Source organism: Coenobita brevimanus, chromosome 62, assembly GCF_032717465.1.
Source record: "Coenobita brevimanus isolate Jiangsu-jjx chromosome 62, ASM3271746v2, whole genome shotgun sequence".
Taxonomy (NCBI): domain Eukaryota; kingdom Metazoa; phylum Arthropoda; class Malacostraca; order Decapoda; family Coenobitidae; genus Coenobita; species Coenobita brevimanus.
The window spans coordinates 6,335,009-6,359,257 of NC_137015.1; the positions used below are offsets into that span (position 1 = coordinate 6,335,009).

At 41.0% G+C, this 24,249-nt stretch overlaps 1 protein-coding gene across 1 annotated transcript in view; it reads right to left on the bottom strand.

Moving 5' to 3' along the window:
- The window catches only part of LOC145403955 (FYVE, RhoGEF and PH domain-containing protein 6-like), a 32,890-nt gene extending 9,502 nt beyond the window's left edge, over positions 1–23,388 (bottom strand). The window contains exons 1-4 of the mRNA XM_080275557.1: positions 23,188–23,388; positions 22,182–22,382; positions 2,682–2,854; positions 2,342–2,477 (exon numbers count right to left, since the gene is read on the bottom strand). Of these exons, the coding sequence (XP_080131683.1) occupies positions 2,342–2,477; positions 2,682–2,854; positions 22,182–22,382; positions 23,188–23,388 (711 nt within the window). The remainder of the gene's footprint in view (positions 1–2,341; positions 2,478–2,681; positions 2,855–22,181; positions 22,383–23,187) is intronic.
- Between the last annotated feature and the right edge of the window lie 861 nt (positions 23,389–24,249).

The window sequence follows — 24,249 nt, forward strand, 5'->3', positions numbered from 1 at the left end:
ATCCAAGCGACCTTTAAAGGTTAGTACTGTATCACAACTTACTACATTGGAGGGCAATTTGTTCCATACAGTATATTTACAACTCAGTTAAAGAAGAAATGCTTAGCTTTATGTCACTGGAATCATTTGCCAATTATTTTGTGCCCATTGCCTTAAGTATAATTCAGGTCATCAGCTGTGAAGTATACTTCATCAACAGCCATGTTATCATATCCTTTGAATATTTTAAATACATTAATTAAATCTCCTCGCAATCTGCATTTTGTTAGGGTAAAGAGATTCAGGGCTTCTAAACGCCCCTCGTATGGTTTGTTTCTCAGGCTAGGTATCATTTTGGTTACCCGATGTTGTACTCTTTCAAGTTTTTCTATATCTTTTTTGTGATTAGGTGGCCAGAACTGGACACAATACTCTAAATGTGGGCGAACTAGAGAATTATATAAGGTGAGGATGATATTATTGGATTTACTGTATATTTGAATGCTCCACCAATGAATCCAGTTAATTTGTTGGCATTCTTATCAGCCTTCCTACACTGTTTGCTTGGCGTAAGATCATTTGTTATAATAATTCCTAAGTCTTTTTCATGACTGATATTATCTAGTTGAATGCTATTCATGGTGTAACTGGCTTTTTCATTTCTATTTCCAATGTTTAGCATTTTGCATTTGCTAATATTAAAGTCCATCTGCCAGGTTTGGGCCCAATTAAACAGTCAATCAAGGTCATTCTGTATTGCCTGCCTCTGTAAAGATGTGTCTGCTCTGTTACCAATTTTAGTATCATCAGCAAATTTGGTTATAAATCAAACCCTCATCTGTGTCATCTATATCATGAACCATATATTAAAAACAGAATAGGACTCAGTACTGAGCCCTGTGGCACACCACTAGTAACATCTTTCCAGTCTGATTCTTTACCATTTATTACGACCCTCTGTAAGCCAATTGTCGATCCACCTGAGCACATTCCTTCTGAACCCATGCGCATTCAATTTCTGAAGTAATCTTTTATGGGGAACTTTATCAAATGCATTTGAAAATCGAGATATACTATGTCAACAGATCTGGTCTCATCATATATATTGAACATATAACCAAACCATACATGCTCCCTATGTGTCAACAAGTGGGTTGATGGAGGGTTAGTGCCCCTCTCCATAAAACAAATAACTCAAAGTCAAATGGCCACCTTTTATGGGATTATGGCGTCTGGCAATAGATAGATAGATCATAGAAGAAGTTCAAGAGATTCGTGAGGCAAGAGCGATTGTTTCGAAAACCACATTTTGAATCTTTGATGAGCTTATTTATTTCTAAGTGCTTAACAAATTTAGCTCTGAGAATAGTTTCCAACAACTACTGAGGTTAAACTTATTGGTCAGTAATGTCCTGGCTGTGATTTTTTTCCCCGTTTTGAATATCGGGGTTACATTTGCTAGTGTCCTTTCACAAGACACCTTGTTGTTTCTTACTGATTTATTGAATAGCTTATTTAATGGCTTTGTTATTACATGCACTGCTTCTTCAGAACGCGCGGAGATATTCTATCTGGCCCTGGTGTTTTACTCACTTTAAGTTTACCGATGGCAAGTTGTACGTCATTCTTGGTAACAGTATTGTCGCTAATTATGCTGCCCCCATTTAAGGTAACAGGAAAAGCTGTGGGAATGGACTCTGTATTTTCAATTGTAAATACAGATGCAAAGAAAATGTTCAGGGTTAGGTTGAGATGCTTTGGGCATGTTGAGAGGATGGTAGATGACACACGAGTGAAGAAGGTGATAGATGTGAATGCCGAGGGTAGGGTTGCGAAGGGCAGACCGAAAAAGACCTCTGTGACCTTAGAGATAGGGGACTGAATAGGGAGGCTGCCACAGATCAAGCAGCATGGAGAGGTGCTAGCAGGTGACCAAGGCTGATGCATGCAAGCACACTGGAGTCTATATAAACAATGTGATGCAATACGAAAGTTAAATAATACAAAGAACTGTCTCCACATTGTGTATTTACTGAGAGTGGAAGAGGTTATGTTAATATGTACCATTTACAAAACAGTGCCTTTCATGTGATGAAAGCTTACATCCACCAAACAGGTACTGTATACAGTACTCAGCTGAGGGGCTAAATAATAATTAGATATGGGTAATTTTTTTTACCTGAGGCTAGAATGGTAATTGAAATAGTGTCAGGCCCATGTCACTGGGCATTGTACTGATTATTTCTCCCTCTCTTGTTTCCATTTTCCTAGCTTTTTGAACAATGCCACACCCCATCTTTAGATGGGAGAATGGGATGATGATGATGATAATGATGTTGATGATGATGATTTTTGACAGTACCTGCTTGCCGAGAGTGGATGATGTAGGGACAGGGTAGGTGGGTATCTTGGCTTGCATGAAGGATGAACGACGAAAGGCATTGTCAGCAATAGCTTCCCTCAGCGCCCTCAGCCACTCATCACGCTCCTCTGCTGAGCTGCCCACACATCACAACAGCACATTAACATGGGTGCTGCTTAGGATGGAGGTATGTATTTCATTCAGGCTAATGCAATACTGTACTAGACGATTTTCTTTTAGCCTAGAGAAATTTTGGCAGCCAGATGGTATAAGTAGACCAGTACTCATAATTTAATACAGGATACAGTTTTTAGGTATTCTTTCAAACACCAGGATTCACCTTGCCTGGAGCGTGAAGGAGCGTGAGGTGGAGATGACGCTAAACTCGTTCTTAAAATCCTCAGCCTTGGGTGTCTCCACTCTCATGCCCTCCAGTGTCAGTTCGTAGTTGAGCCTTAGTGCCCCTCCTGGCCCTCCTGTCACCTGGCTCGTGTACAGTAACACATCTGACAGCTGCACAGGAAAACTTTGTTATGCAGTTGTTCCTCTAGTTATAAACTTTTGAGTTACAAATGTTGGGGGTATGAAATTTTTTGAGAAGCAGATTGAGTTTATTTTTTTCAGTGACATTACAAAATACTGTACTACATAAAGTGCAGTACTGTACTTGTAGGATGTAATGGTACTAATGATCAGATTTGCTTGATGTATTTGGTACAGCAAGTATTTTAGAAACCTACCTGTGGTCATAACACAGTGGTCCCTTGGTTATCACATACTGGATTATAGCGATTTTTGTTATCACAGCAAGATGAAATCTGCACTCCTGCCATTATCTCGCATTTTTCAACTAAAAATCATCATTATTGCGCACTGAGCGGGCTTTTGTTGACAGTGATCATGCAGTATTTGTAGTTTTAGGTGGCTTTGAGGGATTCACAGTTGAGGCCCTACTTGAGGAGCTAATTGCAGGGGTGGAGACTAACTATCTCTCCACTCTCCACCCTCTAGCCTTGGAACCTCTTTCCTTAAGCCCATCTCAGGTCTTTCTGTGGTACATGTTTCTTGCTTATTGCGTCCTTTTCATCACTTTCTGTTAACCTAACCATTCTTATGTGTGTTTCTGATCCTTACCACAACAGTATATGTGTATGTATTTAATAAGTATAATTTATTGAAAAAGGGAGCATTTGGGTTTATAAGTGGGATGCCCAGTACCTATCTATCTATCTATCTATAGCCCGACGCCCTAATCCCGCAAAGGGTGGCCGCAGACAAAACGCCTCCAAGTCACTCTGTCACCCACCATTTGACTCCCTTCCCCCCAACTCACCCCCCCCTCCCTCATATACCTCTCAACTCCATCCCTCCACCTCATCCTCGGTCTACCCCTCCCTCTCCCTCCCTCCACCTCACCTACATACACCCTCTTAGTCAGTCTTTCATTCTCCATCCTCTCCACATGTCCAAACCACCTCATTGTATTTCTCCTAATCTTTTCAACCACATCCACATCCCATAGGTTGTGCTTTTGTCATTGCAGGTTTGTTATCACGTACAGGGCTTGGTACCATGTTAGTGCCCTAACCAAGGGATCACTTTACTCACCAATTATATATACATATTTGGCCTCAGGTATTAACAAATTTTGACATGAAGTTTTCAAATTGCGAACCATCCTTCGGTCTTAATTAAGTTTGGAAGGAGGGGAGCAACTGTACTGTCAGCTTTAACATTGCCAAAACTGGCCATCTCTCCATCTTGAAAGTTTGGTGCAACAAGAGATCAACACTGAAATATAGTGTTACTCATAAAGTAGTTTATGCAAAGGATGTAAAGGCATAGTTTAGTTTTATTCTGCTTATGATCTCTGGGAAATAAGTTGCAAAATGATGAAATTCCAACTGAATTAAAGTGGATGAACTGCAGTACAGGGAAGGCATGATTTGTGTGTTTTGTTTACTTTCTGTTCGAGTGCATTATTTTAAGAGACAAACTACAGTATACCAGCTTCAAGGTCCCACATCACTGTAGAAGTAATATGGGAATGACTGGTACTGTTTTTATAGAGCTTAATATGTACATATAGTAATATAACCTACAACAAAAGCAACTTTGTATTTTAACTGACACTGGGAATAAATAAGGGTTTTGACTCAGAAAATATTTTGTACTTAAAAATTGCAGGAGACGAATCTGTATTACTCATGGTTGTATTTTGTCAGCAAAATTTTGTGTTATAAATTATCAGAGGGTGATCGGGTAATTAATGTGCTCCAGTCGTATTGAGCCTGTGTAAGTTTATATCCAAGGGGTGATTGGGGTTTATTGCTCATGTAATGCCACTCAGGGATGAATGAGGCTGGTCACTCTCATCTTCAATGTCAGGACCAACCTGCCTAGCCCCGGGTTCCTACGCTCCTCTATGGGGCGACATAGGATTGGATGATGGATGGATGTACAGAAGATAGGTGCTGCACATGGATTTACGTTACAACTGTGCATGGCTAAGTATGGCAAACAATAAATGGGTGCATGTCAGTCAATGTATTTTATGTGATAGTACCACCGAAATAATAAAGTGTGGAACCAGTACATGAAGGTACAGAGCACAGTACCTTAATAATGTCCAAGATGGAGGATACTGTGATGGTGCTAGAGGTGGGTTGAAAAGTGGGTAATAGAGAAAGATTGTACAGGGGAGATGCCATACAGAGATCAGAACTAGCTGAAATAATGCAGGAGGATGGATCAGAGTGGTGGCAGAGAAAGTCTATATCTGCAGTGGTGCAAGAGGTGGGTCAAGGCATGGGTGATAAAGATCAGATTGGGAACATGCTAAAGAAAGGTCAAATAAGGATAACCTGTGTACAGATGTGAACTGTAGGACTATGCTAAGATGATGCAGAATATGAAAGTAGTGAATGATCAAACTGGGATTATAGTAGTGAGGTACAAAATAAAGAATAATGTTGAAGAGATGTCAGATATGAAATAATGAAAGGGAAAAGGTCAGGATGGTGCTAGAGGAAAGTTTTTTCTGAGGTACACAAGTGAGAAAAATTTTCTAGCATGGCAGAAGAGGAAAAGTGAATATTAATTAGTCTTACTGAGAGGGATAATGAATGGTTCAAGGAAGGTCATATCTGTGATGGTAAAAGAAAGGTCATGGCAGTGGTAAGGGCATATTTAACTACTTCAACCCAAGTATATCGAGTATATTTCGTTCTTAATGATGAAGACTTTTCTTCAGCACCAGAAAGTACTTAATTGGTGGAAGGGTTAATGGAGGCTATATACTGTATAACTCCTCCAGTTTAAAAAGTCTCTCCCAAGTTTTTTGGATATAGCAAGGATAAAATAAAGTAAGCTCAGCCACTCCTTCTAAGTTTCTGAAATGTGTGCTGTTTAGATGTAGTTTCACACTCTCTCACCATAAATTTCTTCTTGGATTATGTGCATAGGTGCATGCGACATAAAGTAATTTGTTAGATATACTGTACATGCTCTCACACACAGTAAGCGTGAGGGAGGGAGGAGGGATTAAGCTAAATGTCATGTTGTATCCCCTTCTTCCCCTCTGTCCTTCTCTCTCTCTCTCTCCATTGTCAATCTATATCTCCTCCTCTCCCCTGCCTTCTTACCCCCCGCAACATTTCCTATCTCATCTTGTTCCCCATTGTTCATTCCCTCCCAACATCTGTCTGTATCTACCCCCCTCTCTCTCACTCTCTCTCTCATTATCTTCTATCCTTTTCAGTCGTCAGTGTCTATGTCAGCTTCTCCTCGTAACGATTTCTTCTCTTCCTCCTCATCAGTCTGCATTTCCCTCTTTCCTCCATTATCCTCTCCCCCCTGATATATATACCTCACCTTCTCCCCCACTATCCTCTCCTTCTCCCCAGTGTCTAGCTTTATTTACTGGGTACCTCTCCCCTATTATATTCTCCCTCTCTTCAGTGTCTGTCTGTATCTCCCCCTCTCTCCCATTATCCTTCTCCTCCTTTCCTGTGTTTGTATGTACAGTATCTTGTCCTCTCCACCCTTAGTTGCCCTTCCCCCAATCTCTGTCAGTTTCTTAAACCAAAGAAGCCTTTAACTATTATAAGAATATCAGAAACCATGCCAAAACTATTATCAATCTTTCTAAATCAAACTTTCTACATAGACAAGCTAACAAACTACTAAACAAGCCAAATGATAACAAAATATTCTGGTCAACCCTTAATTCATTCAAAACTAACTTCACTACCACCTCTTCCATTCCGCCATTACAGTCCCCCAATGGAAATCTAGTAAGTGACCCAAGTGGAAAAGTCAACCTTCTTGTTGACATTTTTTCAACAAACTCAACCCTAAATTCAGAAAATCATAATATTCCTGTACTTGATTTTGATTCCCCTCAAATACCTCCTTTCATGATTCACACCAGCCATGTACAAGCCGTATTACAGAATCTATCAGCAGACAAAGCCACTGGTCCAGATGAAATTCCTTCAATAGTACTTAAAAATTGCTCCTCAGTGTTGGCTTCTGTATTAGCAAAATTTTTCCGCTTATGCATCCGTACCTCAATTTTTCCAGCCCCTTGGAAAGAAGCAAATATCCATCCTGTTCCTAAAAAGGGAGCAACTTCTGATCCATCAAACAATTGACCAATTGCAATAACTTCCATTCTTGGTAAAGTTTTTGAGACACTAATTAACAAACACATAGTCAAGCATCTAGAAATCAATAAATTGATCAATGATCGGCAGTATAGATTTAGACAGGAACGTTCAACTGTAGATAATCTTTGCCTTCTTACCCATCAGATTAACAAAACAATAGACCAGCATGGTGAAACACACACAGTAGCACTTGATATTTCAAAAGCATTTGACAGAGTATGGCACCAGGCCTTATTGTCTAAGATGTCACACTATGGCCTTGCATCACTGGTTCCTCTAATTTCTTCTTACCGTCATAGTAGAAAAATACGGGTCATGGTAGATGGAATTTATTCTCAGTTTCATTCCATAAATGACGGCGTACCTCAGGGATCAGTTTTGGTGCCAACCCTCTTTCTAATACAGTACCCTTGTGTCCAACACGCTTTTGTCCAACACGATTCGCGTTCAGCACAGAGAGCAAAAAATTAGTATGATTTAATACGATTTAAGTACTGTAACATGGGTGCGTAAGCATAACACTGACGGAGCTCCGAGAAGTGGACGAAATCCGCAGAGTTCGCCTCTAGCACGATCACCCCTGGTCCAACACGGTTATACTTGACGTTCCCGTGACGCTGACAGCCAATCAAAACTTCTGATTAAGTAGCCTCCCCCGCCCGCTATCGTGACGAGATCGTGATGTTGCTCAATGAAAAACACTTCTTCTCTCACGTAATGTTTTGTTTAAATTTCTCCCGCCACAGTGCCACTCAGCCGCATAATTCGCATTGGACGGTGCTTTTTTCTCACTGCATTTTCTGCCCTTGCCACTGCATTTTACCCTGCTCATGATGCCTGGGAAGCCTTCTGAGAACCCCAAGAATCGGCGGCACCTCCCTCAGGCCACCAAGCTAGAAATCATCGAGAGGCAGAAGAAAGGCGAGAGCAATTTCAAAGGATTTATGATGGAGGCTGAGGAGGAGCAGCAGCCATTACCTGCTAGTGACGCCAGCAGCCATCCTCCAGGGACCCAGTAGGACTACCTACAGTCTCGGATATCACCTTCCATTCCCAGCAAGCCCACCAACACTATCCTAAAAGGTTAGTTATCATTCATAGTACAGTACCATTTATTATAATTACAGTAGTACCAATATATGTTTAGGTATATGGTAGGTATTTAGGGTGACTTTTCCTAGGGTTGCTGACATAATTCATTTTGCCCCATAAGCTCTGTTGTTTATCCAACACGTTCTTGGTCCAACACGGGACCCGTGCGTGACAATATTACCGTGTTGGACACAAGGGTACTGTACATATAAATGACCTCCTATCTGTCACGCACAACCCAATACACTCTTATGCTGATGACTCGACCCTTCATAGTTCTTTCACATTTAGTACCTTCTTTACACAATTTGATATTATAAATTCCCAAATAAACACAACAATTTCTCAGAACCAGGACCTTTCTAAAATTAATCAGTGGGGACAAAAAAATCGGGTCTCATTAAATGCTCAGAAAACTAAATACATTAATTTCTCCAATAGAAAGAATCCCTCAGACTCTTACATAATTTTAAATGATGGCAGTATTCCCATATCCACTACAATTGATATCCTAGGTGTTACTCTAAACCCCAACCTAAGCTGGACAGCATATGTTAAATCCCTTGCTAAAAATGCTTCTACATAACTGGGACTTATGTACAGAGTTCGTGAGTTCTTCACTGACGAGCAGATGGCCACAATATGTGCGTTCTCAGATCGAATACTGTTCACCACTGTGGAGTGGATGTGGAGCGATTGCATTGAGGCAGTTGGACAAAATTCAAAATAAAGCCGTTAGACTAATCAATAATCCCGCCATAACGCAGGACCTTCCTCCGTTATCAGTATGTAGAGATGTTGCTTCTTTAGCATTATTTTATCAATATTTTTACCATAAGTGCTCTAACGAACTGGCTTCAGTTGTGCCTCCCCTTCACATTTTCTCCCGAAATACTCGGTCAGCTGGGAGCGCCCATGAACTCACACTCTCTCCCCTATAATGCAGAACCTCTGCTTATCAAAATTCATTTATCCCCAGAACTACTATTCTCTGGAATTCACTTCCTAGGAGTTGCTTCCCACATACATTTAATCCTCACAATTTTAAATCCAATTGTTATAAGTATTTTATGAATGGAGGATGCCTTTAGGCACATGGACTTATTTTTTTTCCTTTGTTTTTCCTTCCTCCATTAATTAAAAAAAAAAAAAAAAAAAAAAAAAAAAAAAAAAAAATCTGTCCTTGGTAGTAACAACCCTTCTCCGTCATTATCCCCCTTCCCCCCTTCCCAGCATTGTTTTTCTATTGCCTGCACACACACCACAAAGCCAGCTGGGAGACAGGGCATGTGTGCTGGGCAATCTCCAGGCCCTGTCATCCCCCCCTTCCTATTTTTTTTTTATTCAGCCCATACCCCACTGACTGGGCTAATGTATGGCCCGGCCTGCACAATAGGTGCAGGAAATCTGTAAACGAAAAACTGTTGCCTGATGCTTAATCCTTTGAAGGGTGGCCTCAACAAAAGAACCTCCAGGTGTCTTTGTCCCTACTCATTAAAGACCCCCATCCATAGATACACCATCCCACCCCTCAAATGTAAGCTCTGTATATGGTCTTGTCTGTGATGATAGAAAGGTGCAGTTTGTGATGTTATAAAGGAAGGATAGAATCTGTGATGGTGCAAGGGAAGAGTAGAATCTGTGATGATGCAATAGAAGAGTAGAAATTGCGATGGTGCAAGGGAAGGGTAGAAATTGTGATGGTGCAAGGGAAGAGTAAAATCTGCGATGGTGCAAAGAAAGGGTATATAGAATCTGTGATGGTGCAAGACTACAAGGGAAACTGTGATGGTGCAAGGGAAGAGTGGAGTCTGTGATGGTGCTAGGAAAGGGTAGAACCTGTGATGGTGCATGGGAAGGGTAGAAACTGTGATGGTGCAAGGGAAGAGTAGAATCTGTGATGGTGCGACGGAAGGGTAGAATTTGTGCTGGTGCATGGGAAGAGTAGAATCTGTGATGGTGCAGGGGAAGAGTAGAAATTGTGATGGTGCAAGGGAAGAGTAGAATCTGTGATGGTGCAAGGGAAGGGTAGAATCTGTGATGGTGCAAGGGAAGAGTAGAATCTGTGATGGTGCAAGGGAAGAGTAGAATCTGTGATGGTGCAAGAGAAGAGTAGAATCTGTGACGGTGCAAGAGAAGGGTAGAATCTGTGATGGTGCAAGGGAAGAGTAGAAATTGTGATGGTGCAAGGGAAGGGTAGAAACTGTGATGATGCAAGACAGCAAGAGAAGAGAAGGGTAGAATCTGGAATAGGTTAATTGTGTGTGTGTGTGTGTGAGAGAGAGAGAGAGAGAGAGAGAGAGAGAGAGAGAGAGAGAGAGAGAGAGAGAGAGAGCGATTACTTGGAGGGGAGTGTGTTGGGGATGTACTGTACAGATGAGTGCAGGTCCAGTGGGGTATGGAGGTTGGGGATGGGGTGTATGTGTTTATGGGGGATTGGTGTGGGGTGTAGGTGTTTATGGGGGGTTGGGTGGGGTGTAGGTGTTGATGGGGGGGTTGGAGTGGGGTGTAGGTGTTGAGGGGGGGTTGAGGGGGAGTGACGATGGTCATAAAGGAAGAATGAATATGCAGAGATGTTTTGGAGGGCGAACAGCTCAAGGTCTCGGTGGAAAATAATCTATCTATCTATCTATATACCTAGGCTGCTTCCCCCAAGGAAAGGGAGGTAGCCGAGACAGGACGACACACTCTCCATTTACTCATCCATTCAAACACATTCATTCACATCTTAGCCCCAAAGGGGAGAACTGTAAATCCTCATCATGATCATCATCTACTGTAGGTTCGCACATAAATGGTATGGGTAAATAAATTAATAAATAAGTAAATAGATACATGAAGTGGTTCAGGCTTAGCGACGATATAAATTAAAAAGTAGTACATTTACTCATACTAAATAAAATAGTCGCAAGGGATATATTTTCTCTCATGGATCGGTGTCTGGTCGCTCTAAACAAAATAATATGATACCTTATCACTTAATTTAAATAAGCGATACTTAGACATTATTTGATTATTGAAGTGTACACATGGTGCAGTATTTTAGAACGCTTTATCTTGTTTAGAATGTAAGCACCGTGGGTAATGATACTTTTTATCATGCTGGAGTAGCCCTTGGAGCGGCCTATTCCGTCAGTCGCCCTCTAAGGTTTTTCGGAGGCAAGGATCTTCACTCCCCGTAGACTTATCGACGACCCATATCAAGGCCCTCATGGTCCCGCATCTAATACTTGTGTACTTTTGGGGATAACAGTTGGTGGGTGGGAAAGCGCTGTACTGTACTGTACATTAAACTTCCTTTATCATTTAAGTGATATACACCCGTGTTTCAAATTTTAAAGTGTAATTGACTTTTGTATGCTTAATTATTTTTATCGTTTATAAGAAGCACTCACATTATAGCACATAGTAACTAAACGTCTGTGATATTTAACCATTTCTCCTCAGTAGGTGCATTATTCACGGTAAAACCCAACGAACTTGTTTCTAAACAGAAAAATCATAATAGTCGTTAGTCAGTTATAGCTGGTTTCTTTTCATCTGAGAAAGATCCATAACCCTTATCAGCTCAGTTTATGGCCAAATGTAGTCCAGTTGGAGGCAGGATTTCTCTAATAAGCAAGGAGACTCGTTCCTATCAAATAACAAAGGCTCATCAGATTTCATACAACCACGATTTAGTATTCAACTTGTGACAGGCCCCCAGTCCTCTCAAATGAAAATAAATCGACCATATTGTTAAAGGCATCGCAAATTAACTTGAGTAACCCATTTTCAGCTATTGGTACACCTAGAAATGTTATCTAGACTAACACCAGATGATGTGGTTCAGGAGAGGGAAACCCCACCAGTCAAAAGGTTAAGAATATGTGCACAGCTGGATCTCTTCTGCGATGATTTTACTTATGAACTTTTGTCGATTGTTGTTTTACTTTCAATGCTATGTACGCGCAGTTGAATTTTTATACATACTAAAACCAGGCAATTTTGTTATACGTTCTTAGTGATATATCTTGGTGCTTAATTCTTGGTGCTGTGGAGGCAGTTTGGTTTTCAAACGATGCTAAAATCGGACGATTTTGTTGTGCGGTGTGAAGTTTAGCAGTTGGTAGCAAAAGGCATTTCGATCAACCGTTTCGTTGCCATGGACTCAATTTTGCATTCTCCTATATTCAGAATGTAGGAGTTTATTTTTGTTGGAAGAAAATTCGAGCGACAACGGGCTAAATCAAGCGGTAAATTCATTCGTTGATGTGGAAACACTTGCAAGCCATTTTCACCTAATTCCAAGCGATATGATTAACTGAAGCGAAAGTCTAGCATAGCAGTCAAAGCTGAAAATTAACAGATATTATTCGTTCGTTCCATCACAGAATCGGAGTTTGTGATCACATGGCTGGCGCCCCACTGACCCCTTTCCTTTGGTGTGTGTGTGCAGGGCCGTAATTTCTGGGGGGGGGGGGCTAGGGGGGCTATAGCACCCCCCAATGTTTTCTGTATATTAATTTCTCGAAACTTCAGCAGAAATTGAGGGTTTATAAAGATGAACTAAAAAAAAAAGGAAGAAATGCTTGGAGTAGTTTTGTTGAAAATTCAAGCAATTCTGCTAGTGTTTGATCAAATATTTCTAAATATGATCCAAACTGATCATAAACTAAATCATAATAGTACTTAGACTTTGATTATTTTATCATTCATTCATTCATTCATCATCCAATCCTGCATTGCCCCATTAGGAGCGTAGGAGCCCGGGTTTAGGCAAGTTGGTCCTGACAGTTAAAATGAGTGACCAGCCTCACTCATTCCTGAGTGGCATTACGTGAGCAATAAACCCCAACCATCCCATGGCTATAAACCTTCACCGGCTCAATCCGATTGGAGCTCCGTAATTACCCACTAAACCACCAGGCGCCAAAACTTGGTTAGAAGGTTACCACCAAGCGTAGTAAATGGTTTCCTGGTGTAGGCTACAGGAAACCATTTGGCTTGTCACTTAGTGTAGAGCCACCCACAGGCAGAAGAATGAGAAAGAATGAAGGAAAAAAAGACAGAAGAGGGAGTGTAAAGTCACCCGTAGGCAGAAGGAAGTGGAAAGAATGAAGAAAGACAGAAGAGGATGAAAGGAAAGAAGGATGGAGGAGAGGAGAGAGCAAATACCCGAGAGCAGCACTACATCGAGTGAGTGGATGGTTTATCCATCATTACCAAAAAAAGAAAGTCAGAGTGGTATATTTCAGTCTGAATCCTACCACGGTTGTGAATCTTGATAAGGATGCAGCATAGTGCAACAAAAATGTAAAATGGCCAAATAATTAAACTTAGTCACAGTTGGAGTTGAAAGTTCAGACTGACAGAAAATGAAGCCTTTAATCTAAACACCCACTTCCATCATTAAACATATATGCCTCATTAAACATCAACTTTCAGGTAAAATCAGGCTGAAAAATATTGGATGGTCTGCAAACTTAAGCTCTTCGATTTAATTCTAAGTTTATAGTACGGAGGTATATACATTTAGTCTAGCTCCCCCAGTATTTTGCTGAAAATTACGGGCCTGGTGTGTGTGTGTGTAAGAGAGAGAGAGAGAGAGAGAAAGAGTGAATTTCTCGCCGATTTAGGAGTCATGGCGTAGACATAGTACCGTCTTTGGAGTCAGTGCTAGTCTAAGTGATGACAGCAAGCCAACACACAATCCTTCACGGTCGTCTATATTCCACCACACACACACACAGACACACAAAACCTGCGCAGTGAGAGAGAGAGCGAGCGAACGCCCTCGCACTCCCACATGCACATATACATGCAACACTGCACACAGGCATTGAATGCACCTTCACCCACACTCACATTCACAATCTTGTTACCACACACACACACACACACACACCTTTCAAAACTGCATATACTCATCTAAAAAATAATTACTGTTGGCTGCTTATTTGCAGTTGGTTTGCCTGATAATTCTGAGTTATTGAACGTTCATCCTGATAGTTTTCCCTTTATGAGTGATAGAAAATACAACGATTTTTAACTATCACACAGCGTATTTCAAAACTCTTCACTTGTTTTCAAAATACAAAGAGTGATTTTAAGACGAAGTTCCTGATGACATTATTTTAATTTATTTTCTAAAGCGACAGTCGATAATAATGCATTACTAGAACCGAGAATTTGGAAGGAAGGAATGATGAATGGACGGAAGTGTGACCCACTTCCGTTGGGGACTGGTGATAGTTTGTGTGCTCTTGCGTTTTCTCCTTCCTAATTCAGCCCGACTCAGTTTGTGATACTACAGTACGAAAATAATTAGGCTGGTGATGGTAATGATAGTGATAGTGTTGTTTTTGTTGTTCATCGCATCCAAGGGTGGGCAAAGAGGTAGGTTATGGGTGATGATAATGATGGTCCTCTTTCCAACTTCATCAACCTATCCACCTCCATTAATTATAGGAAATTAGTTAATGCTGATGACTTCACTTTTTCCCTGTTTCCGTGGCACACCTCCTTGTACGCAGTGGGAGAAATGTTACGGTGATGCTTGATGATACTGTAGTTCGTTTCCTTGTGTTGTAGTTCTTTTAATGTAATTGTTCTGCCCACCATTTATAATAATCCGATAAAGGTTAGGCTGAGGATTATGACATAGAATGAACTATAGAATGTTTTATAAACGCATAGTCCTGTGTGAGCAATAAGTGATAAAATTATTTTCGTAATGACTGCATAGGCTACATTCCCAACCAACACGTGATGGTACGTACATTACTGCAAACGGGGCCTTTATGTATGAGTAAATATTTTATGCTCGCACCGTTAATGATGACAGTGTACTTCCGGCCCCCTATACTCATTCTCAGATTATTAAAATCGACTAGCGCTAGCTGAGATAAAATACGGGAGATTTCTTAATCATGAGAGTTAACCGATCTTCAGTGACTCATATAGCTGCGTTTTAAAGACTAGTCACCAGTCTCGACTGCATGAAGCTGTCCTGGAGACTTCCGAGAATGGATTCTTGAGCGGTCTGAATACTGCTCCAATTGGCTGGATGATACAGTGGGCGGAACCGAGGAAATCTGCAGAATTAAGTAAACAGAAAGGATGATGTGATGATAAATCAGTTTAACTGTAAATATAGTTGTTACTAGCGAATGCAATAGCTGCTTCTACGTCATACAGAAGAGCCTGTGTGATAACTCGGCAGTCTGTCACCATCACTATCATGATGATGGGGTACGGAATAGGTAGGCTATTAAGTGAAAGAAACGTGCATCTTACCCCGTTCCTCAAAACAGAAGTGTACTTACGGGAGGCAAAGATTGCAGTACTCATCTCTACGACATTATTAATGGGAAATGCTAATAAAGTACTGTCTACCTTATAATAATCTAGGGTCACAAATTTTCTCTTCAGATATCCTTTCTCTAATTTAGGCATAATTGACTGAGTTTTTCAGTTTAGGTTGGGCTGCATATCACCTTCCCACGTCAGTGCTGGCTATCAGTTGTGCGAAAATCGACTGATAAAAATATTTTGGTTCCGTCCGTCATTTTTTACGTTTTACGAACGAACACGTGACTATCCCAGGGCTGTTGCGCATGGTTTTCGTTAGGTCTGGTCCAGAGCACTAAAAGCAGTTCTGCCTCTGGGGCTGGACGTGCATTACCAGTGTTGGCAGGTCTTTACTGTCCCGCCAGAACAGCCCCGGGGACTGGTCTAAACCGGTCTAGACCAATCTAAAAGCCTCATACGGTTATAGTCAGTAAAGGAAGTATGGTAATAGCTTTCGTTCTTTTGTCTCATTACAGTCCGGTTTATTATCGATTTTATACTGCATGTTTGTCTATGGCTGGTATACTTGTGTGTGTGTGTGTGTGTGTAGTTGGTTCAGTGTGACAGCTTCATACCACCGAGGTCGGTGTTTTTGTCAGCATCTCTATGACATTTCTTCTTTCACCTGATTATTTCTGTGTGACACTAATTTGTTTCGATATGTTATTTATGCAGTGAACTTCGATATCCACATTTTAACTGTATCAGACGCCGGAAAGAATAAAAAGGCATAACACGCAAAGTCGCAAAGAAAGATGTTAAAACTACTAAAGCACGGGAATGCTGGCCAGAAACAGGTTTTATTTACACTATCCTTACTCAGTTCTATTTTTTTTTTTTTTTTTTATACGTATCCACATTATTGTACACTGCCTCCAAAATGCCATTCGCATGCCGTATTTGTGCTTTTCAGAACCTTTGACCACTACCGGTAATTAAAACAAAGTATTTACATTATATAAAAAACGATAATATAGAACGATTTCCACATAGCTTATAGCTACAACTTTAATTTCCTGTGTTCATTATTTTATTAGTATTTTCTGACGATTTCAGTGAACCTGGGAAGATCTTCATTTAATCCCTACTACGTCCAGATGATTTAATTCAGCTTTGTGAAGATGTTTTGTACTGAACGGGTTAGTGAGTGTTGTATCTAACCCTGCCAGTTAGAAAGTATCTCTGAAATTGAGGAAAATCATGGAGATAGCGAGATTAGTACTAGTAGTAGTAGTAGGAGGAGGAGGAGAAGGAGTAGGAGAAGGAGGAGGAAGAGACTATGGTTCATCTGAAACGTGAACCCCGTGGACTACATGCATAATTTGCCCTTCTACAGACCACCATCCTCATTTTGAGAGGAGAGGAAAGTAACTGAGGGATCTTTGTATAGTCAGGCAGTTGAGCCGCCTAATCATCTTGGTGCTACCACATGAAGGTATTCCTATCCATTGAAGTGAAGGTGTTAATGCGGTCCCTCCAGCACCTTCACTTCAAGAGGTCTCCCCTGAGCAGAATAAAATCGTCCGGAGGTAGCAAAAAAAATATATATATATATATATATATATATATATATATATATCGTGGTATGGTGTTCGTTTGGATTATCTTCCAACTAACCGACTTGCATTGGCGCACACACACACACACACACACACACACACACACACACACACACACGATAATATACAGTGGAAACATACGAGTATCTTGCCCAATCTCTCTGTCTCTGTCTCTGTCTCTCTCTCTCTCTCTCTCTTAATTCTAAACGCACACAGGTCTTCGTGATAACTTACGCACACGCAACAGGTCTTCGTGATAACTTACGCACACACACACACACACACACACACACACACACACACACACACACACACACACACACACACACACACACACACACACACAATTAACCCAAATACACGCAACACATTCACAGCTCTACCACTCCCTCTTAAGAGAGAGAGAGAAACATACGTTGTGCCACCTTGTCCAGCGTACCCCTTCACTACGATGCCTTACTTAATTTTGGTACTGTTTGTAATCGATCTTATTCACTTTAGTGCGGGCATACATACTTTATTTATTTTTCATTTGTATTTATATATATGTACATTATTTATTTATGTATTGCTATAGTCAGTATTTGATCAAGCTTAACTCCTTTAATGAGGTGTGGTGCTGGAGAGGGACGCCTGCATGTGGTGGCACTGATATAACCATGTGGCTCGGGTTGGTTAATACCACTCAGCTCTACAACAACAAATTATTATTCATTTTCTTTTCTACTACTACCAGTACTACTACTATCGTGTTATTCCATTACTTCATTCTTGTCATGGCCATAGTATTTAATTAGACCCATCAGTACCATACCATCTGGCATTTTGTTTTGGGTAGTCAGATGGGTTGTCATAGCGCTTCATCCCTTTCAGTTCGACGACAGCATTTATTTTATAGCTACTTGCAGTTATTTCCGTTACCTCTTTGCATTTTCATTCTTTGGAGAGTCTTCTTTTTTTCTCTCTCTCTCTGGTTTAGTGAGACGTATGGTGAAGAGGGTAGAATTTAGTCCTTAATGATTCCTTCAGTGTATATATATTTAAATTATACTTTTGCTAACGCCAGACGATTTTATTTAGCTGACACACACACACACACACACACACACACACACACACACACACACACACACACACACACACACACACACACACGGTTGGAGTAACTGGGTATTACTTCTATCTCATGGGTATCTCCAGAAGTGAATATAATCTGTTAATGGCAGCAGGGATAATGTATAAAAGTCATGTTACGGATAAGTGTTAATGTTTAGTTTTGTCCCCTTCATTATCATAGGTCTCTCCTGCCCGAATTAAATACGAGTAGTCATCTTACGGTACCAAGAATTCGAGAAAAAGCGAAATACGGCAGCAATAATAATAATAATAATAATAATAGTAATAATAATAATAATTGTAATAACTGTATTTATCCTGAATATGTAAAGAAAAAGTAAGATGTGCAGTACAGTACAACGGCTTTCTACGGTTTTCTTCCCCTCTCGGTCAGTCGTTTTTGTTACGCAAGGGGTAAAGGGATAAAGCATCGAGTGACTTTACTTTGATGTGTCTCCCATGGGCTAACTGTAATCGATTGAAGGTAACAAGAATAAAACTTAGCGATTTATTACCCCTGTTACACCGTAGTATTCTCTGTATATATTTCAGCACCGACTTCAAGAAGGGGAGGCCTTCCTGCTTTTCTATCCTTGTCTTTGACTCACACTGGATATTGAGGTGTAATGTGTAGAATAAATCGCTGAGGAAGAGATGCTACCAAGTCTCCTATGTCACTTTCAGTACGGCCCCAAAAACGAGAGTAAGAAAGTGGAGTACAGGGACATTCCCACAATTTTCCCTCCGGCTCAGTCATGCGAGGCGACGTGACACATTCATTGTATCCTAGAGGGACCTGGTGACTCATTACAAGCTCCCCTCTCTCTCTCTCTCTCTCTCTCTCTCTCTCGCTTTCTCGTCTATTCCTGCTTGGTTACTCTCCTCGAGCTAGCATCTGATTATTTTATTTATTGTTAATTTTTTCTCCTACTCTGAGCGTGACTTGACAGATCATTCCTTCAGGCCTAGCATTGCTCTACGTGCTGACACCATCACTTCATCTTAGTAGAGATTGAAAAAAAAAAAAAAAGGCAATTCTTAATGTACGAGTACGCCTGTGAGTACATAAAGAACGGCTGTAGCTAAACGATTTAATTTAGAATAGGGAAAACATTCCTCCCATAGATGGTTTAACATTTGAAGCAAAAACATTTTATCTAAATCACGTGGAGTTGCTTTTTATAATCAATGTATATTAGCGCTGAGATTAAAGCTAAAACCGGTTGATTATGTTTAGCTGAGAAAAATGTTTGGGAGTCAGAGGCTTGAAAACTCCCTCTTCACTGTGGCTAATGCATCTGTTAACTTAAACTGGCCACTTTGTTCACGTGTTGGATAGTCTAGCGTTCCAACGATTGACAACTACCCCGATTAGCCTTTTCATTTAGCGTATGCAATTTGGTATTTTATTCTGTTTAAAACCGTACGACTGTTATGCTGAGAGGAATCCAAGCAGTCAGCAGTGGAGGGGTAAACAGCATTGGCTTCTACGAGGTCCAATATCGACCACTAACTCCACTTCTGTCTATGAACTGTATTGTTCGCTGCACGGAAGAATTCAGAGCGCTTCTTCATAGGCGATTTATTCGGACGGAAAACCCTAATAGCCTCTGTTCTTTTGGTGATGTAGACCCCGTCGGTATGTATGTATGTATATTTATGTATGTATGTGTGAATGTATGTATGTACGAGTATGTATGTATGTGTGGCATTGTTGCTGCCGGTTTGGACACCTAAGAAAGTAGGTAACTCGAAGAACATATTAATGACATGCAGCAGAATATTAACGTGTAATATACAAAACTGATCTCTGTGGAAGAAGTGCTGCGGAGTCTCCCATGAAAAAATAAATAAATAAATAAATGAATACCACAACGCTTACAACAAACCCCTCCCCCTCCCATCCCCTCATCCCTCCTACTCCTGTCCCCCCCCCTTCCTCTCCTCCGGCCTTGAAGAGAGACCGGAGAGAGCTGGCATTACACCCGCTTGTAAATATCAACACGTACAGTAAAGGTTATTCTTCTGGCTACCACATGCTTTCCTCAGCTGAACAAAATCGAATGATATGTAGTCTATTGTACGCCACTGGTGTATGACAGGATTGAGAAAACTCCAGTTGCCTCTTGGTACCGCTGTACACTTGCAGACAATATCGGTAATATCGCTACATTAATTAGACGAACAATACTGACTCTTTCGTAATATAGTGACTGCTTTGTTTTGCTGCGAAGATCAGATAACTCGGTTTCAAGAGTCACTGCTTACCATATCTGTATTTATCGTAATGAGATGAATGGACACTTAGGTACGGGAAGGTACTGTACAAAGCATTTACCATCAGCCAGATTGGTGCATTTAAACCACTGGACCACAAGGGGTCTCAGTTTTAAAAGAATATAATACATGGGTGTGACTGTGTTAGCGAGAAGTTTGACTCATACCTGCAAGGTTGTTTGGCTTTGAATGGCATGCAGCTTCAGTGTTGTTACGAAGCTGTGTGTGTGTGTGTGTGTGTGTGTGTGTGTGTGTGTGTGTGTGTGTGTGTGTGTGTGTGCGTGTGTGTGTGTGTGCGTGCGTGCGTGCGTGCGCGCGCGATTGATTTGAAGCAACTTTTGCGGTAGTCGGAGAGAGAGAGAGAGAGAGAGAGAGAATGTAAATGAGCATGCATATGAATCAGAGAGAGTATGTATATGAGCCAGTGTGTGTATGAGTAAAAAAGACGGATGTGTATGGAAATGAGTTATGAATGAGAGAGAGAGAGAGAGAGAGAGAGAGAGAGAGAGAGAGAGAGAGAGAGAGAGAGAGAGAGAGAGAGAGAATAATTGTATGTGTGTAAATGAGAGTGTGTGAGCATGAGTAAGAGAGTATGACTGTGCGTGTGAATGTCAGCTTGAGTACGAGTGTGTGTGTGTGTGTGTGTGTGTGTGTGTGTGTGTGTGTGTGTGTGTGTGTGTGTGTGTGTGTGTGTGTGATGAAGCAGCGGATGTAGTGTAAGATAAATGGCGATTTGTGACGTTAATACCGTTATTCTTGACATCAGCTAAACATATAGTGATTTTAAAAGGAAGTTTATATGATAGTGACTGACAGCTTTTTCCGATTCTCTCTTTCTCTCTCTCTCTCTCTCTCAGTCATAATTTTACTCAGATTCCACATTCTTACCCCTGTTAACTCCTCCTTCCTCACCTCCCTTCTTTTTCTCACCTCTTTCTCTTACCCTATCTCCCTTTCTTTCCTCCTTTCCGTTACTCTTCTTCCCCTCTTCCCTCTCACTCTTTCTGCATCTTATTTTACCTCTTTTCCCCCTACTCGTTGCCTCTTCTTCCCTTCCTCCCCATTTCTCTTTCTCTTTTCCCCTTTTTGGCATTTCTCCCTCTCTCGTTTTCACACTCCCTTCTTTTATTTCCTTTTTCTTGTATTGCACTCCTTTCATTGTTTCTCTTCATGATTTCCCCCCCCTCATTTTTCACCTTTCCCTTCTCTGTCACCTGTCCTTCTTCTCCCTGTTGTTTCCCTTTTCATTATCATCTCCTTTCCTCCTATTATCTTTCCCTCCTTTCTCTGCTATTTCATCTTGCCCATCATCCTTATCCTTAACTTACAGTCACCTTTTCCCCTCTCCCTCAGTCTTCATCTCTCTTTGCTCTTCCCCACTCTGTTGCCCTCTCGACTTTCTCTTCTCCCTCACTTTTCCCTCTCCCAGTCACCACTTCTCTCCCATAGCCTTCCTCCCTGTCCCTCAACTTTCCTATCTCCTTCACTCCTCCTTCCAGTCACCCTTTCCTCTCTCCCTCACCAATCCTCCCTCTTCCCCTGTCTTCTTTCTCCTTTTACTCAGCTCTTTTTCACCCCTATGTATCTCGGCTGCATCTCTCTGCTGCTCAGCTTCAGCAGTTCCCGCTCCTTCAGCATGTATCAATCAGTCAGTCGGTAATCAGTCACTTAGTCACTTATCGATTCATTCGGTTGCATTTCTGTTTTGCATAGTTCCAGCAGCTCCCTTTCCTTCAGCATGTCACAGTCAGTCAGTCGGTCAATCAGTCATAGAGTCAATCAATCACTCCTCACCAGTATAAAATATCGTGGTTGCATTTCTCTCCTGCACAGTTTCAGCAGTTCCCCCTCCTTCAGCAAGTATCGTCCGGGCTTGATCAGTTCGTACTTCGGCCCTCTGCTGCTGCTGCTGCTGCCGTCATGCGCGTCGTTGCTGCTGCTGCTACTGCTACTGCTCAGCCGGTCTTGGAGGGCTAGCAGTTTCATGAAGTTGGTCTGGAAAAGGAAGCAGGTAAGCTGAGGTTAATATACTCCTTTTTACTTTAACTTGGCCTAAAATTGCCATCTCTCCTCTTTGGTTGCCAACCTGTAACAATAGATTAAAACGAGATTATGATGCTAGCCACGAAGAAGTGTTATGGGAAGGATGTGAAGCTGTAGCACTGTCTTTTCTGCCACTGAGCTACGTGGAATAAGCTGCAAAAACAAAAATATGGGCCACGTTAAGGTGAAAGTACCGTAGTAACATTTTAAGGGTAGGAATTTTTAAGTACATTTGCGAACAATATAATCGCTTCACTTCTTCACTGTTGTCAGATTTTTACATAATATTCTGAAAATTTTTATTGTGCTCCATAGATGGCACCACTGACTGGTTATTTATCGCTGTGAAGTGGATCAGTATGTATGTTTATAACTGTACACTGACACTGATATTACCGGTTAAAGATGTACGTATTTATTACCGGTTAATGATATACATGCTTCAGTTACACATTTTAAGTGCACTGAAACATAGTCTTCCAGAAGAATACATTTTAAGTGTAGGACATTGGAATCCGTAGCCTCATTTTATTAGTGTATTCTACATTTATAATACATTCAGATTGATAGTTGAATGTAAAGTAACTAATTTATCTTGTGACTGCTGTGGAGAGACGTAATATTAATCTTTCGTTTGGGGCACACTGTTGCTATAGTATTGGCGAATTGAAATGGGTTATTTTCTAGTCAGTGTCCGGTATTGGGCAAGTGTTAGCGACATTGGCAAGTAAAGAGTGAATGTAATGTAGTTACTGACATTCCACGTACACTTGCACAACCCTAGCCATGACGCACAATGACGGGGGCTGCGGACGTGCAGGTACTGCATCATGCCTGTCACCTCTGCTCTGAATTCACATGTGACGGGAAATGGTACAGCCAGGAACAAAAATTCATCCACACTTTGATGCCGATTGTGGCAGCGGAAGATGTAACATGAATGATTTTTATGTGACATCACTGTGAAACAGGAAAAAAAAAAAAGAATATGAGAGGAAAGGATACTTTCTTTCGTTTGGAGAAGTATGTACGGTAGGACACAATGCTAGAAGAAAATTGTCGACGAACTTTAGCTAATGGTTGTGCAGTTCCCCTCCCCCCTCAGCCGTCCTCCCTCTTCTCCTTTCTTCTCCCCTTCTCCCTTATGTTTCCTGTCTCCCTCACCCTTGCTTCTTCTAGCCATCTCTTCCCCTCTCCCTCACTCATCCTTCTTCCTGTCACACTTCCTCTCTCCTCCCTCTTGCTTAACTCGAGAACATTTCTTCTAACCTGACGAAGATCACTAACTCCTTTCAGTTCGGTTTATGGCCAGGTGTAGTCAGACTGGAAGACCGATTTCACAGTAACCAAGCAGACTCATTCCTTCCTCATAACTAAAGCTCATCGAATTTCACGTAACCTCGACTTTGTATTCAAGTTGTAGGAGTGACCCGGTTCAGTAAGATGAAAACAAACCCACCATAGTAATAAATGTCGCTTCATGAGTCCGGAGACCCAATAGTGTTAGCCTTTACATTCCGATGGCGTAATTTTATTTACTTATTTATTTATTTTTAGTGCTTTCATCTCAGAACGATTTTATTCTGCTCTCTTGAACTAGTGGAGTTGGGTATAGCCTTCACTTACCTTTTCACAGCGAGAGGCCTTATAGTAATTGGATAAAATTCGCCTGGTAGCAAGATATATACAGTATATATATATATATATATATATATATATATATATATATATATATATATATATATATATATATATATATATGTATGTATGTATGTATGTATAATTGACGTCCTCGGGCAGAAGGGATGAAGCTAATTAT